We start from the raw sequence: 16,806 nt of genomic DNA on the forward strand, positions 1-16,806 counted from the left end.
CTACCGTCACGTAATCCCAAAATACCACCACTCGGGGACTGAATTGTACGTTTTTCAGCAAAGTTTTTAATTGGGAGGCAGCAGTCGCATTTTTACGCACTGTTCATGGAAAAAGAGCAACGCCCCACAAGAAAGGCGAAGAAGAACAATCTGAGTTGCGAATGATCAGATGTTCAGAAAGGCCCACTTCTTATATACCCCCAACCGGTAGCCAGGGGGCCGCCGTCCGGAGACATTTACACATCCAATCAGAGCTGCTGCCGGTCAGCAATCCGGCTGCCGCCGCCCTGTGGCCACCAAGCTGTTACCCGATTTTCTAAAGGAGTCATCTTCACCTGACTGACTGATCATCTCCATTTGTGACCACACCTTTTCGCTTTTCAAAAAAATTGGGTGGCGGCATGGAATCTTGAAGATTCTGCGGATGCCTCCCCACCGCGCAGTGGCAGTTGTATTTGTGACGGTAGTACTATGACTAAAAACTGTGACGGTGTGTCCATCTGACACAAAACCAATCACCTTCCAGCTCTAAAGATGAATGATTAAAGCGCAGCAAGATAAAAAATAAAAAAGTGGTTATATATTTAATTTTGACAAGGCTGTCACTAACTAGTACGGAGCCCGGCATCTGACATAATAATAATTCACGTGATAAGTCATGCAAAAATATGGACGTGAGGATTTACAGCAGATCCCTTCACATTTCTGTCTGTGTATATTTCATTACAATGCATGGAAGACACTGAGGATGTTTAGAGATCAGATTTATTTATTTTGAAAAGCTCTACAAAAGCATGGGTAATCACGTCTCCATGTCTGGGTTCAGTCACATCCCGGTACGCTCTCCGTCCTGCGGCTACGTCCGTGTCTCTGTGACCCACATTAATTCAAGAGGGAAAAAATAAAAACAAGAATCAAACTAGGGGATTTATTTATTATTGTCTCGAAGAAAATAAGAAAAATATCATAAGATTTAGGATGCCTGAGCTTGCTGCTTTCCCCGCGGGCTGGCTTTTGCTTGTCATGCCGGCATCCGGGAAGCTGGCCAGACCTGTCTTTTGTTAACATACTCATTATCCCATCATGCATCACATATATCCCATAATGCATCTCGACCAATCAACGTGTCCCTGTAACTGTGGTGCATTCAAATACAAAAGGATAAATGTATATCAGAATATTATTTTGTGGGAACAAATAATATTATTATATTATTTTGTGGGAACGGTTTATTTATTTATTTTACCCATGTCAGATCCCGGGCTCCGTATACTAGTAAGTACTACCAGGAAAAAAAAAAAAACTTTATTTGGCTAGTATCCATCTAAAATATTTTGGGAGTATAAATTGTGATTTTTTTTTTTTTATATTCTGGCCAGGGGTGCGACTTGTGTGTGATTTAAAAAAGAAAATAGCAACAACCACCTGAAGGCACTGTAGTTGTGTGTATCAGTATTTGCTACTGACAGCAACACAGAAGAAGAAGCACTGATCAGTATTATGCCAAACTTAAAGGAATTGTTCCAAAATGACACAAAGGACGTAGACTTCAACAGATTTAGTGATCTAACCCTAACCCTGAGAGATCCGGTATCCACCTATCTACATCCATCCATCCATTGCTGAAATGCCTCCCTCTGTTCAGTGCTATATACATGTTTCAGTTGCTTTAACATTCTTACCTTTCCTCCCTTCCCTCTGGAAATCCACATGGCACCATTCCCCGTCATTGACCTTCTTGTTGCTGGCTTTCAGCTTCGTTTTCCCAGAGCCCATATCGATCAGCAGGTATAAATACCCATCCAGAAGTTCCATTGCGAAGTAATCAGTCTTCAGTTCCCTTCCAGGTTTCTGCTCTTTAGGACCTTGAGGCCGACCGTGGCTGAACAGGAGAAGACCGCTGGGCTCTACGGTGCGGAAGTCAAAGGAGATGGAGCCCGTCTTTTTGGTGTTCCACTTTGGCAACGAGATGTAGGACTCTGGGGTTTCAAAGGTCACGGGGTCCAGAGCGGCCACATCCTCGCAACGGAACACCAGATCTCCGTTTAGAGTGATTTTAGGGTCACGCTCGATGGCCAGCCGGGAGAGCTCCAGCTTAAAATCGTTGTTCTTGTACACAACCTATGAAGCAGACAGAGTTGATCTTTAAATAATTTGCAGTTACGAATGCAAATATTACATCTAGGGAAATACAGCAGGAATTCCCCTTAGATTTTCATGGGGAAATATTTTCTCAAAGCATGAATATAGTCATGGATTTCTATTGATCAGCCGTGCAAAGGCAGCCTTGGTCAGACAGAAGCTCTAAGAAAAAAATTTAGATCATATAACTGCTCGGTTTACAGACTTTGAATTATTTGTCAGGAAAAGTCTGAACACTTCTGAAAAGCACTCAAACACTGAGCCACCGCTTGGGGCTAATAAGTTTCCCAGGAAATGCTTTCATTCATTTTAATGATGTCTGTGAAAGTCAGGGCTGCGTGGGTGCACGACTTCAGAGCATCGAGTTCTGATTAACTCTGGATGAACCAACTCTCGTAAAAATCCATACAAACCATCCAATGTTATACATACAACGTTGCTTAAGCTCTTAGTCAATGTGAACGTTAAATTAAATCAAATTATTTGTGAGACTCTGAGGGGATTTCCAAAGCAGATACATGTGAGCGTTGCCTCCAGCGTCAGCAGCTGTCTCCTGCTGCCTTTGATGCTCCATTGTTGGAGCTCCACGTGTGTGTCTGTGCATCACTGTGGACATTCATAATGCAGGCTTTGCACATTCTGTCCCTTCATAGTTTTAGTCTTTGCTTTTTGCTGAACTCTTTGTACAGGAGTCATCCTGAAGAAACAGTTACAGTGAGAACCAGCTGGGGTTGGTTTATTTTACTCTTTGTTTGACACACACCAACATGTGTCCACTAAGTGTCAGGAAAGGAGTTTCTTTTGTTGGTTTCTGCTGTTGTCCTAGCTACCAAGCTACAGAGATTGTTGTGCAATAGCTTAGTCTCCCAGCAGCTGCGCTCAGATGAGCTGTGACTAAGTAAATATTTGGAAAAGCTAAAAATGTTTCGCCTTCAGTGGAAATCTCTTCCTCTGAGACACACGTCTGTTTGCTTTCAGTCGAGGCTTTCATGTTCCATTTTCTTATGTTGTTCAATCAGTCGATCGAGATCTGATCGAAGCATGAGAACTGGAGTGAGTGACCCCTCCCCCCTGACATTCCAAACAGGAAGTACTCGCTGGCTCCAAGAAGCTAAAATCTCATAGACTTTTATAGAGAAATAAACAGCTATTAATTAGTCATTCTATTGGTCAGAATAACCATTCTTGCTCTTATACCAATTTTTAACATCTTGATGACGTTTAATTGACATCTTCTCCTTCAGCCTGCTTTCAAGTGGTACGGGGGGGGGGCTATCCAAGAAGCTCACTCCTGATTGGTGAGATTGGTTGCCATTGAATCGATGAATCAGACCAACTCTGACCGCCTTGACACGACGATGTCCGCATCGCGGAAAAATGTCAACTGAACTGACTTGATTTGTTTGGTTTTCTGTGGGTGAGGTCCCACTTAGTGTATATCTCACATACAGTCAATTGAATTGAAATAATTTACCAACATAAGATGAACTGTTTCTGGAATGTCTTCATAGTTTTGTTCCTTAAAAATAGTTTATAATATGTGTAAATGTTTGGTTCCTCAGGTGGAAGGAGTCACAGAAGAACCATGGTGTGAAAGTTTCCTCATGTTTTGTTGTTGCTGCTCTGTTTTTTTGTGTTTGTAGGCTTTTTTTAGAGCCATGTGTGTGTGTCTGTACTGGTGCAGCAGATGTGAGAGTTTCTGCTTCAGCCTTTCTTTATATGGATGCAGAGTCAATCCCTTCCCCTCTGTGTCAAACATTACACCTACACACAGCCACAGAATGTGCTGCAGGAGTTATGCAATGTTACTCCACAACTTAAGGCTTCTTTGCTTCTTTTATGCATTGGCCATGCTGCCACATGCACCGTACACCCCATAATGTTGTCATTAGTGGAGATTAGTCCTGGTAATTAGCCATAATAATACTAAAAGTAGCATCTAATTGGCCGTGAACTCTCCTTGCTTAAGGTGTTAGCAGAAATAGTGTTTAGTAAAAAAAAAAAAAAAAAGTAGGAGAAATATGAAAACCTCTATTTGTTGTTATATTTTAGTTGTAGTTTCTTTTTTCTAGCAATCTTTTTGTTTTGTTTTTTATAAATTCCTTCGGTTGACCTTAAGGCGAGTCATTGGTGTCCTCCTTTAAATGAAGATTAAAAATTAAAGGAGGTCTCAAACCAAACATGTCAATCAAAAAGGCACATTCACACCAATTCTTCTTGGTAAGAACCAGAATGTATTTTCTCAGATTCTTTGGGCAGGCATGAGAGAGAGCTCAACTAATCTCTGGCAAAAATAAACGAGCTATATATTCTACAAAGAAACAAAAAACAAAACCTAAAGCTGATATAAAGAGCCACTTAGAAAAAACTGTTGTGAAATATCTTAGGAGCAGATAAAATAGTGAAGAGGCAGAGGGGAGGATCCTTAGCGATATAAGCTAACAGAAATTAGCTTTTTCTTTTTTTTTCTGTAAAAACAATAAAATGCAGATGTAAGTGTTTTAACCCTTGTGCAATCCAAGGCACTTTTGGGAGTGGGGTCATCTGGACCCCACAAGACAGTGCGCTGAACCTTTTCTCCTCAATGATTTGTGTGTCCATGGATTACACAAAATGCTCTCCACCTTTATCCACTTTTGTCATGGTAGGGAGAACACGTAAATGTAAGGGTGGGGCCATCTTGACCCCACATGAAAGCACAAGGGTTAAACTTTCCACACAGTCTAATTTTAATGCGCAACTGCATAGAAAACTGTCCAAATTAGATTGTAAACCTTTGCAGCCCGATTAAACCACACCTGCTAAACTGTTCTGTTCTGCATGGTGGAGCTTAATGTTAAAAGGAAGTCAAAATTATGGACATCCCTTTTTGCTTTGTGGAGGAGCAGCTCAGATAACCCTTGTGCTATCTTAGATGACCCCACCCTTACATTGACATGTTCTCCCTACCATGACAAAGGTGGATAAAGGTGGAAAGATTTCATGTAATCCATGGACACCAGTGAAGATCACAAATCATTGAAGAAAAAAGGTTCAGAGCACTGTCTAGTGGGTCTAAATGACCCCAGTCCCAATGTTAAAGTGCCTAGGATAGCACAAGGATTACAGGGACTATGTCATGCAAAAATCAACTATTTTGAGCTTTTAAGTGTATTATATATTTAATTCCTCACTAAAAACAACCCCAAAGTGGTATTTTGATCCATTCATGCTTTTTTGAGTCTAATATATAATATATATTATATAGCCATGGATGGGATTCAGTAGGACTGTGCAATGTACAGAAAAGAGGGTTTTCAGTTCATATTAACTTTTAAGTAGGACCTCTATGAAAGTTTAAATGTGTGTGAAATATTTAGAATTTCAGGCCTGCACTACAATGTATAGAAAATTAATTTTAAATAGAGCTTAAACACTTTGATTACTAAGTTAGTTGTTCTTAAAAAAAAAAAAAAGTTAATCCCAAAAGTGAATTAACACAATAAAGCCCACAACATCAAAGAATTTAAAGAATGTTTTTTTTCTCTCCTGGAATTAAGATGTTTTTTCAAACTTTTGATGAAATAAAAAAAGGCTTTATTATTTTTATTCATGAAATATATTTAGTATTAATTATCATCCATTGGGTGATGGTCACAACAATGTTAGTTTAAGATGCAAAAAGATTGGCATCTTATTTACCCACTACCTTAAATTTAATCCAGACATTTTTAACATGGTGTAACTGTACTATAAAGAATTAAAAGATCAACAAATGTTAATCTTTTAATACAGCATGTTGTTATTTAAATAATTAAATCACAACAAATGAGCTTTTCTTATCATAAAGTTTTTAAATTGCTAAACATTTCCTGCCAAAAGTGAGTTTTTAGGGAAACAGCCATTTTGGAATGAACACAAAAAACAAAAAAAAAAAAAAAAAAATTGAGGACTGAACAGGAAAAGCCCTTCTACTGCCCCTAGTGGAATGATGCGGTACTACAGGGCAGAAAACGTGGAAAACATGGAGTGTAAACAAATGCATGTATAAGGAAGGTTTTGACCATGCTAATGAAATGGGGTATTAAAAAAGGCTGCACGGTGGCGCAGTGGTTAGCGCTCTTGCCTCACAGCAAGAGTTCAAGTCCCGGCTGGGGGACATGAAAAAACAGCATCAATGGGGGACTTTTCTGTGTGGAGTTTGCATGTTCTCCCCGTGCATGCGTGGGTTTTCTCCGGGATCTCCGGCTTCCTCCCACCATCCAAAAACATGCTTCATAGGTTGATTGGCAACTCTAAATTGTCCATAGGTGTGAGTGTGAGAGTGAATGGATGTGTGATTGAGGATATTCTACCCTGCGACAGACTGGCGACCAGTCCAGGGCATCCCTTGCCTACGCCCAAGTGGCCGGGATAGGCTCCGGCAACCCTGTGACCCCGAAAGGGAAAAACGGTCAAGAAGATGAATGAATGATAGAAAAGTTAAGAGAAAGGCAAACAGTGACGTACGGTTGAGGTGAGGTTGGTGGCTGGTGAGGCACCAACTCCTCTGGAGTCAGATTTACAATTGCAAGAAAGGAATATTTGAGCATTGATCCAACAGCAGGTAGCAGCATATAAGATACACACAAGAAGATATTTGTCCTACAGAGAACATGTCTTTTGTAGACATTGATAGAACACTCTTCTTGTGTATAAATTATTACTGTAAACAAATGAAAGTATACAGATGCGTTCAGCACACATTTCATTTTGACCCTCAGTAACTATTTCAGGTATTTTTCCAACTTCAAATTCTGGAGCTTTAATCAGTGTTATCAAATATTGTTTGTGAAAATGATTGTAAAAATAATTATTTTAGGCCTAAAATTTAGTTTTCAAATACTTACATTTTTTTCCACTTACGCCCATGTTATTTTAAAAAAAAGAAATATTGAAAACCATATTTGGCCTTACTTTTGGAGTCCATGCCCCGATCCTTCTCCACAAAAGGCTCTATGATCTGTTGGAAAAGTCTTTCCTTTACTTTCATGAGTATCTCCCTCTCAATGGAGAAATACTCCCTCGGTCTGTTCTGTTTCTACGGCACCAGTGTGGTTACAAAACAGCTGTCAGCTCATGTCTGCACCCTGCTGGTGAGGCTCGCCTCATCCGTAGCCTGTTCTGCGCCATTATTGCTCGGCACTCTGACTCTGTTACAACTAAGCCCTGCCGTCAGAAATGAGGTGAAGCGCTCCCACTCAAATTTGGCGATTTTGACCTCAAAAACTGTGGAAAACTTGTTTAGTCAACTGAAAATGTATCTTTAACAAGGATCAGTGGAAAATTATATCTACTTAATGTACGTTTTTCTATTATATCACAATGACAGGTGAGGCAGAGCCTCACATGCCTCATCTGACCGCACGTCACTGAAGGCAAACAACAATGATCTGAAAGCTCACTAACAAATCTCCAGTTTCTTTTTCCTTAACAAGTGCTTTAAACAACAAGCACTAGTTTGAGCTAACACAGCATTTATGAGCTTCCTCGATACGATAAACCCTGGCTTTGCACTTTAAAACCCCAGTCTTACTGCATGTCTCCGTCTCATTGCTCTAATGCTACAGCTAACATGCAGCGAAAACCCTCTAGAGTGACTCATTGATTTACTTTGTCATTGAGAAACTCGACAAATCTAAAACTGCCAGAGTAGAAGAATATAAATCTGTGCTTCAATACTCCCAGTGTACGTTATAAAAAATAGTTGCCTTTTTGTGTAATTAGCATCAAATAAAAAAGTATTTTAGGTTAAAATGCATACATGTCACAGGACGTCTCTTCATGATTTATCGTCACCATAACCATATTTCTTATTGGTAGCTGTAGCAATAAGTAAACATTAGAAAAGCCTGCAGAGACACAAGAACCACTAAGTGGGTGTTAGAGTGATGGATGGCTTCATGAGACTTTACAGAGCAACATAAGTGAGACTAGTAAAAAGCTGCAGACCAAAAGATCCAGCACTAAAATGGAGTTTGGAGGGCAGAACACAAAAAAAAAAGAGTGAAAAGAAAAGAAGACATGGAGGAGGAGGGCAAGAGCCCTAACTCAGTGTAAGGAATCAGTCAAAGAAATCAATTTTTAATTTGCCTGTGAGGAGGGCAAAGCTGGTGCACGAACAATGCTACAATGGACTTAATTACAAACAACTGCCTCTAAGAAGGGGATGATGAGAGGCAGAGTCAGAGAAAGAGAGGAAAAAAATGATGAGCGAGGCATGAAGACTGACAAGGACAAGCAGAAGGGGAGGAAATGATGGAGAAGGGTGGTGTGAAATGGGCGATAGCAAGGTCAGTGACTGGGAGAGTAATAGAGCGGTGGAGGCTTCTGCAGAAGGACGGCTGGTAACATACAGAAGAAGAAGAAGAGATGAGTCAGACTGGAAGGAAAGACCTACAAAAAAAAAGACCTGATTTCACACTTCACTTCCCTGACTGGGAGGCCAAAACACACATAAAAATACATCACAGAGCGTATGATCCGAGTGTGTGGGTGTCTTTGAACACACGGAGAGCACACCCTCACACAGCAAATAAAATCTTCACAGGAGTCGCTGCTCCTTTTGGTGTCTGCTTTTTTAAAAACCCTCTTCGGCTGCGCTCGTCCTTTGGATCTCTGCTGTGTGGGGGGGTGCCGGCCAAGCGTATCAAAGGCATTTGACCACGGTGACAGCATGAAAGCTTTGCCCCTGACCATAACAGCACTGATAATCCAAGCTGGATGGCAGAAGTAGCACTGGATGAAACACCGTGGTGTTAAAGCTCCACCGACCTCACACTTTCCCCTTCTCCTTTTGGGCACCACAGCATTACTCCACCCAGTCCCCACAACTACAGGGTTTCCTAGTGTCATGCTGATTGAATACTTTTACGACTCAGCTCAGCACACCCAGACGTTAGGGCATGACAGCTGTAATTCTTACAGAGAGGCAAAAAAAAGCAGTTCCCACTCTGCATGTCAGTACGATGAGTTTGGTCTGTAATGTTCAGCATAGATACACTTCAGCTGTAAGAGACAGATTGAAAAGGAAACCACATCGTTTGATTTCTGTAGTTTATGTTTATAATGGAGCAGAAAATAAGTATTTATCGTCAAGAAACTTCAAAAATTCTCTTCGTCAAACACCTGATACTTCTTTTAAAACTAGGGATTGGTATCGTTAAGGTTTTAACGGTACTACTACTCTTATTGATACTGCTTATGGATCCGCTATTTTAACAATTACTCTTATTGATACTTTTTGAGGACGAAAAATAAATAAATAACAAATTAAGAACATAAAGTGTTTTGTTTCCTTATTATGGAACAATGTTTTTTTTTTAACAAAACCTTTTACTTTATACATTTTCCAACTTGAAGAGTAAAATACATGAAAAAATAAGAAAGAAGAAAAAAAAGAAATATAAACAGCATTGTTTTGACGTATTGCTGTCATGATGTAAATATAAAACAAATTAAATAAATTTTTGAGTTCATAAGTTCATCCCAGAGAAAGTCTCTGCTTCAACTTCCACAGTTAAAGCTGCGTCTCAATCTGACACCTGTGTTTCCATCTCTCTGACAGAGTTTGAAGCCCCTCCCCCACCCCTCTACCTGTTCACCTGTTCATATCCTCTCCAGCAGTGAGTCGTTTTTTCCGGCGCTCCTCAGTATGTTCTACACAGAGAGCTCAAAATACGGTCATCATAGAAACAGGTTGACACGATAGTCGGGGCACTCCAGCGCAGATTTCATTAATTTTATGCGCACGCCGCGTACTGTCTGAACAACAGCCCCGCCCCCCGTGCACACAAATAGTCAGACAGACCTCTCCTCTTTAGCGAGAATAGCGAAATTAATATCGTTATTAATTAACGGAAAATTGACTGACTTGGTGAGTTAAATATGGCAGATAATGTTTATATCTTGCGGGACACAAAATTAAAATGTGACTTCTCCAGTACCGATAGCAGAACAGTTAAGGTCAGATCCTAACGATAGAATGAAGAATGTTGCCCCGGGGCTCGTTCAAATCCGGGGCTCAGTACCCATCCCTATTTAAAACCTCTTCTATTGTCCATTCATTACTTGATTTATTTTCCCTTGTTTGAACTGTTTTTCTGTATAAAATACACTTGCCCGCATCCTTAAACAGTCAACTGCAACCTCACCACCAAGACCAAAGATCTGTCAAAAGACACCAGGGACAAGATTGTGCACTTGAACAAGACTGGAATGAACCCAATCTACAAATATCAAGCAGCTTGATGAGAAGTTATGAGAGCAATTATTAGAAAATGGAAGAAATACAAGATCACCCAACCTCTGCTTAAGCCAGCACATGTCCAGACCCTTTCATAGTTCTCAAGAGACAATCTGGATTATCCAGATCAGATGAGACCAAAAGGAAACTCTTTGGTATAAACGCCAACTGCCATGTTTGGAGGGAGAAGAATGCTGATTTGGATCTCAAGAACACTAAATCTGATGTGAATGATAGGTGTGGAAACATGATGCTTTGGGTCTGCTTTTCTGATAAGGACAGAGGATGAACGATCCATATTCAGGAAACAATGAATGGGGCCATAAATTGAATTTGGGCCAAATCCTCCTCCTGACGTGAAAGCATTGAAGATGAAACATGGCTGGATTTTCCAGCTTGACAATGATCCCAAACATATTGTCTGGACATCGAAGGAGTGGCTTCATAAAAAAACATGTCAAGATTCTGGATTGGTCTGTCTCAGAAGTATAATCCAATAGAGAATTGTCCAAGAGAGTTGAAAGTCTGTGTTGTCCAACAATAACCCCAAAACATCAGAGCTCTTGAGAAGATCTGCTTTGAAGAATAAACCGAAACCGTAGCTTCAGTACAAACCTGCAGAAGACCTGCAGGAAACCCTTGGACCTCTGTCATTGAATACCAAGGTTACATCACAATGTATTGGGGGGAACCTTTGTTATTGACAAAATACTTATTTTCTGTGCTATTCTTTAAAAATCAAACTGTGATTTTCTGGATTCTTTCCTTACATTCTGTCTGACACAGCTGAAGTGCATCTACAATGAACATTACAGTCTTCTCACGTCAACTTACAGAATGTTTGATTGACAAATTTACAGTAAATTCCCCCAAAAAAACTATCTGGGTTGGAAGTCTGTAACAGACATTTCTAAAACTAGCCCATACATAAAATGAAATGGACTTTAAGCGTAAATGTAACCTTTTTCTTTCAATTATTGCAACTCGTGCTTTAACCCAAAGTAGCACAGAAATGACGAACCCTTTGGTGATAACGGTGGTGTCCTGAATCCTTAAGGTAGTTAACAAAAGAATCCTCCACCTAAACCTAAATGTGATGTGGCACAAAGGTTGAATTTGCCTCATTTGCTTACCTTAATAGCAGCTGGTTTAATTGATTGGAAGCGTGTCCTGCAACTACATTTTAGCTTCGCGTTTAACAACAATTATTTCATTCAGTTTTGAAAATGATGCAACTTGCAACCTGGGGGTGAAAATGGCTCCATTTCCCCACCTTTATGAATATGCAGCTCATGTTTCTACATGCTTGAAAAATATTCTTCTTTATATTTTTGCATGTGCTTGTTCACTTGTCTGCAACTTCTCAAACCATCTGCTGTGACTGCCATCTGACTTCCATCACTTTTTCACATATTGCCCCATTTTCACCCCCATTTGTTACTGTTATCTATCTGTTTTCCAAGCATTTACACAGTCCACCTCTTCCTGAAAGCTTTGCGTCTGTTCCAGCTGTAAATCAGGTCTTGTCTGGATGAGACAGGGGATAGTTAAATGCCTTGGGAAGTTTAGGACCCACTAGGGACCCTTCCGATAGCAACCGAATAATGAAAATGTAATTCTGCAGGCATAATTAAGTTAGAGATAGGGCGATTACTGCGTGATCCATTAAAAGTGATGGCGAAAGTAATTACTTATTCAATCAGTGAGGTTTTATGCGGAAATACAATGGCGCCATGTTGTGTTTCCTCTGTAGAAGTCATTACATTTACAAGGGCACAGTACTTTAAGCTGTGATTGGTCCTCTTGACAGCTTGTTCAGCTTTAAATGAAAGCCCCATGGAATAAAAAAGTCAGTCAAGCTTTCTGCGAGCCAACCACCCTTCACGTAGTCACTTATGACTGGAAGGCCTTGAATTGTTTGTTTGGAGGTGCACCGAGCATACCTGCTGTTCTAGGATAAAGTCTGAAAATAACTATTTTCTGCAATTGTTTGTGGTGCAGAAAGTGACAGGATGCTGTACTTGATAATTTGCTGAAGCCTGTCACCTCCTGCTCTCACATTTTGGGATATTTCCACCCACAGTGATGTCTCCGTGGACTATCAGCTATCACTGTTGTTGTGAGAACATAAGCTGAGGTTTGCTGCATAAAGAGGGTTAAGCTCAGGAATGCGTTGAACACGGGTACTTTAACACGCTTCTAGCAAAGGGTGTTTACACTGGACCCGATACTAGCATATGTACTATAACTATGGATAAATTCCCTCCCTAAATACTACAATACTATATAGTGCATGAATATCGACTGCACTGGATTTTAAAAGCAATTCAGACAACACGCACACTTATTTTTTTTCTTAAGGAAAACATGACGTCACCAATTGCATAAGAGAAAAACCTAATAAACACAAGCTTCACTAAAAGCTATGCATTGCAGTTTGTATCTAGTGAGCATTGATTTTTTTTTCCGACAGACTTTCAGGAAATTTCTAGGTCACTAGGCGTGGCGCAAAATGTGGAAGATGTGCAAATCTGGTCAATGTTGCTTCAGGCTTTTTCTTTCACTTCTCTGTTCAGAACTATATGAAAGACTTGGTGTCGTGGAATTCCAGCCAGGCAGAAACCACAACTATTGGTTTCTCTTTCATGGTTACTTTTCAAAAACAGTTGGAACACTTTTCTTTTTTTTTAATGGATTACCCATACTTCACTACCATATCCGAGTCCCTTATTGGTCAAAGTTCAACTGGTTTAACTTTTGTCGCGTGTTGAATTGCCACACCTTTTTTACGTAGAGCCCAAAAACAGTCGTGAAAAGCCTGCTAGCGACGCGCCAACTCGAAAGTTTGAACGCTGAAGCCTGAAAAGTGCATTTACGTGGGTTTACACAGACTTTTAATTGGAAGCGGTCAATTAAATACGTGTTTCTGAGTCCATTGTGAATGTAGTGTTACACATTCTTGCACAACATTATGTGTTTGATACCACAACAGAACTCACATCTTTCAGGCAGCCCATGAAGTTGTTGCTGACTGGGGATCCTGGCAGGTCTGCCGTGTTGGGGCTCCCCCCAATGTAGAAGAAGTCATCAGAGCCCAACATGGTGTAGTCCTCTTGGGTGTAACCAGTGGTGGTCAAAATGCCATCGACTGAGATGGTCACCTAGTAATGGCGTCAGCCAAACAGGACAGACAGAAGCGGAGAGGAAAGCAGAGCAGGAACAATAGAAAGATGAAAGAAATTAGAGAAGTAAGGGGAGAAACAAAGAAGAAATTGGATTAAACACCATCTGAAGGCAGTTGTGCGGACTATGGTGTATCATTTGGTTGGTTGCTTTTGGTGCCAGTCAGACTGGGGGATGTCACTCTGGAGTGCAGTTGCCAAAGTTATAGAAAGCCATCTCAACATGACTGAGCTGATCTGTGATGAGTCTGCTCTGACTCCTGTCTGAGCAGACTAAAGACAAAAGGCTGGATTAAACCCCCTGGATTACATTAACTGTCGGAAATGAAATATCCAAAACAACAAAGGATCCTGCGGTAAGCAGGCAATTAAGTTGGTCATACATTCAAAAAATGACAAGGCTCACAGAGTAAAATCATTTGCGTTTAACAAAGTGTGATTATCATAGTACCATTTGGTGCTGAAAGTTTTATTTGTGAGTAAGTAAAGATGGCCAATCAAATAAATCTCCCATCTGATAACGTTAGAGCGTCTTTAAGGCAAAATTATATATACATTTTTGGATTACTTGCAAAATTTGTTTTGACTTCTGATGATTTAACAGCACATCTACAGAGATGGTCAAACGTTTTAAATGTCACACTTATTAGATGTGTTTCAATTGATAATAATGCAATAATAAATTTGTCTAATGGAAAACCTGACAATTTCGAAAAAAACTTGCCCTTATCAAAATAAATTTGTGCTTGGAGGAGGTGGTTTTTGAGGCACATCCAAATTGTCATATTGGGATACGCCTGAGCATGTCATGTGGACTTGTTGCATCAACGGCTACTTTGAACAATCGCCAACCACCATTTCCCAAAATAGCTTCGTCCGTAGCCCCTCCCACATGTAAGGAGCTCGCCATTCCAAAGACGGTCTGAAAAAGATGCTGACGTCTCTTTTGATAGATGATGATGGGCGCTAGCGCCGGGGCTGAAAATTTAAGCATCTGGTGTATAGTATATCGTCATTTGGTTTGTGTTTATTCGCATAATTAGGTTTTTATGGAAACAGTTGAATTGTGTTTTTTCGACATTTCTAGAATTTCAATGAATTTTTGCGCATACATGTAATGGAAACACAGCTAGTGTCTATTTGATAAATGAATAAATCTGATTGTCACCATCTTGCTCTGAGTTTTCTGGGGTCAGTCATTATTATGACATCATTTGGCCATTTGTATAGTGTAAGCTTATTACGTCATGACTGTCCTATGGTTTTTGTTTTTTACCTTTGTATGTCTTATTATCTAAGAAAAAAAGCACAAAAAGCCTTGTAAATGAATATAAGGGGTTAAAAGTGTATAAATGCACCCAAATTTGTGTTCCCTTACAATGAAAAAAAAGCATATCTTTTGGGCAAAAAAAGTAGCAACCCTCCTGAAAAAGCAAACAGCCTTTGCTCAAAGCATCATAAATCCCCAAACAGGTGGCTGAAGGAAAAACTATTGCAACTGCACTCCACAGATTAATCCCTGCAGCTGCCTTTTTCATACTTTGAGGTTTTTTTTCCAGTACTTCCCTGCTGAACAGGACAACTCATTTTTATGTCTGCAGTTGGTGAGAAATTTGCATCACATCAGCCATGAGTAGAAATCTGCAGCTCTGATGCTGGAATGTAGGACTCCTCTTTGGGGATGAGGGGCAGAGCTCTTAGTGGGGTCAACTTACTTGATCTGTTCCAATGAAAGACAACTCATGGGCTAAAGAGAAAGAGGCTGTGGCATACGCGCGTTCAAACACATTCATGTGCACTTTCAATCAATCGTCGATTTATGTCGTCGGTTTTGTCCAGATGTTTTTTGGCGTTGAAATATACAGATGCAACCTGCAAAGTTTTTTTACTAAATATAGTTTGCAGAGAAGCACCAGTATAGTTAGGAGTTCTGGGAATATATTTTGTAGGAGGTTGTTAACGGGAAGGATGGGGGAGATTTCTAAGGTGAAGTTTTCGCAAATTTAAAGGAATAACTTTGATTGGCTGCCAGACACAAAAAGCTCAAATCTAGAAAAGGATCTAATTGGAGTTTAGGAGAATTCTTTTGACAAGGAGAAAAAACGCACAAGACTACAATAAGTTCATAAGTGACAAAATAAAGCGTCTTCTGAGTTTACTTGGTGATAACTTCGCAATTTCCCCAAAAAAATTTGTCAAACTGAAGCTATTGCAGGCAATTGCATCAGTGGACACACAAGGGAAACGTCAATGCCAGGTGGTTAAAAAGTCCCAGAAGCTTCTTCCTTTCAAATTGGCAATAATTATTTTATGCTTTTGACAGCATCCTCAAAGTAAAATATAATATAATATTGAATTGTTTCTTCATTAGTTTTATTATTGAAGAACAAAATAAAGTGACTTAAGGGAAAAATTATTAGAGAGAGAGGGAGAAAGAGAGAGAGATAGATAGATAGGTGGGTATGATGCGACATCACTGATTGGATAATGACGTCTGAGTCTTAAAGAAGACTAAAGACTTGATAGAGCAACCACCAAACTTTTACAGCGACTGTGGCCTGAAGCTGAAAGAAAGGTCTTCTGTTGGAAGATATCGCAATGCCAAAGAAGTTCAAACAAACGTCAGCATCCAATCAGTGATTCTACCTTTTCTGGTTTCCTCTTATATTTCATTTCTTGACATTTCATTTCGATTTCTAAAAATTATTTTTGTTTTCTGAATTTATTCACTTTTTCTTTATTTTAAAATTGTGTCTTGTCTTTTAATAATTAAATTTTGTTTTTTAAAAGTAACGTTCTTTCATTTTTTTTTGGGGGGGGGTGTTTTTGTTGTAATTGTTGTTGTCATCTTTAAAATGTTTTTGTGTTTAGGGATTTGTACTTCAGGGCCACCACACGTCCTGGTGCTGCATCACAAAACTGTCTTCTCTACAGAGGGTGACATTTGCATTGGGAAATTTAAAAAGAAAATCAATGAAATTATGCATTTTTGTTCTTTTTTGGCATCCTAAGCAGAACTTTTTTAAAAGAACTTTTTTCTTTGCCTTAATAATAATCCAGAAAACATAAAAAAAAAACTCACCTGCAGTTTGGTTACTTATCTCATTAAAAAACTTTAACACTTCTCCCTTAAACAGTGTTTTAATTTAACCAGCTTGGAGATAGATCAACATTATATCTGGTATAATTGCACACAATCTATAATGGATTAAGGTCCTG

At 39.6% G+C, this 16,806-nt stretch overlaps 1 protein-coding gene across 7 annotated transcripts in view; it reads right to left on the reverse strand.

Moving 5' to 3' along the window:
* LOC101166255 (neurexin-2) overlaps window positions 1-16,806 on the reverse strand; it is an 806,741-nt gene that overhangs the window by 416,792 nt on the left and 373,143 nt on the right. For all 7 annotated transcript variants that reach the window (XM_023965856.1, XM_023965855.1, XM_023965854.1 and 4 more), the window contains 2 exons: window positions 13,405-13,566; window positions 1,683-2,121 (listed from right to left, as the gene is read on the reverse strand). In XM_023965856.1, the coding sequence (XP_023821624.1) occupies window positions 1,683-2,121; window positions 13,405-13,566 (601 nt within the window). The remainder of the gene's footprint in view (window positions 1-1,682; window positions 2,122-13,404; window positions 13,567-16,806) is intronic.

This window comes from Oryzias latipes, chromosome 18 (assembly GCF_002234675.1).
Source record: "Oryzias latipes chromosome 18, ASM223467v1".
Lineage (NCBI taxonomy): Eukaryota > Metazoa > Chordata > Actinopteri > Beloniformes > Adrianichthyidae > Oryzias > Oryzias latipes.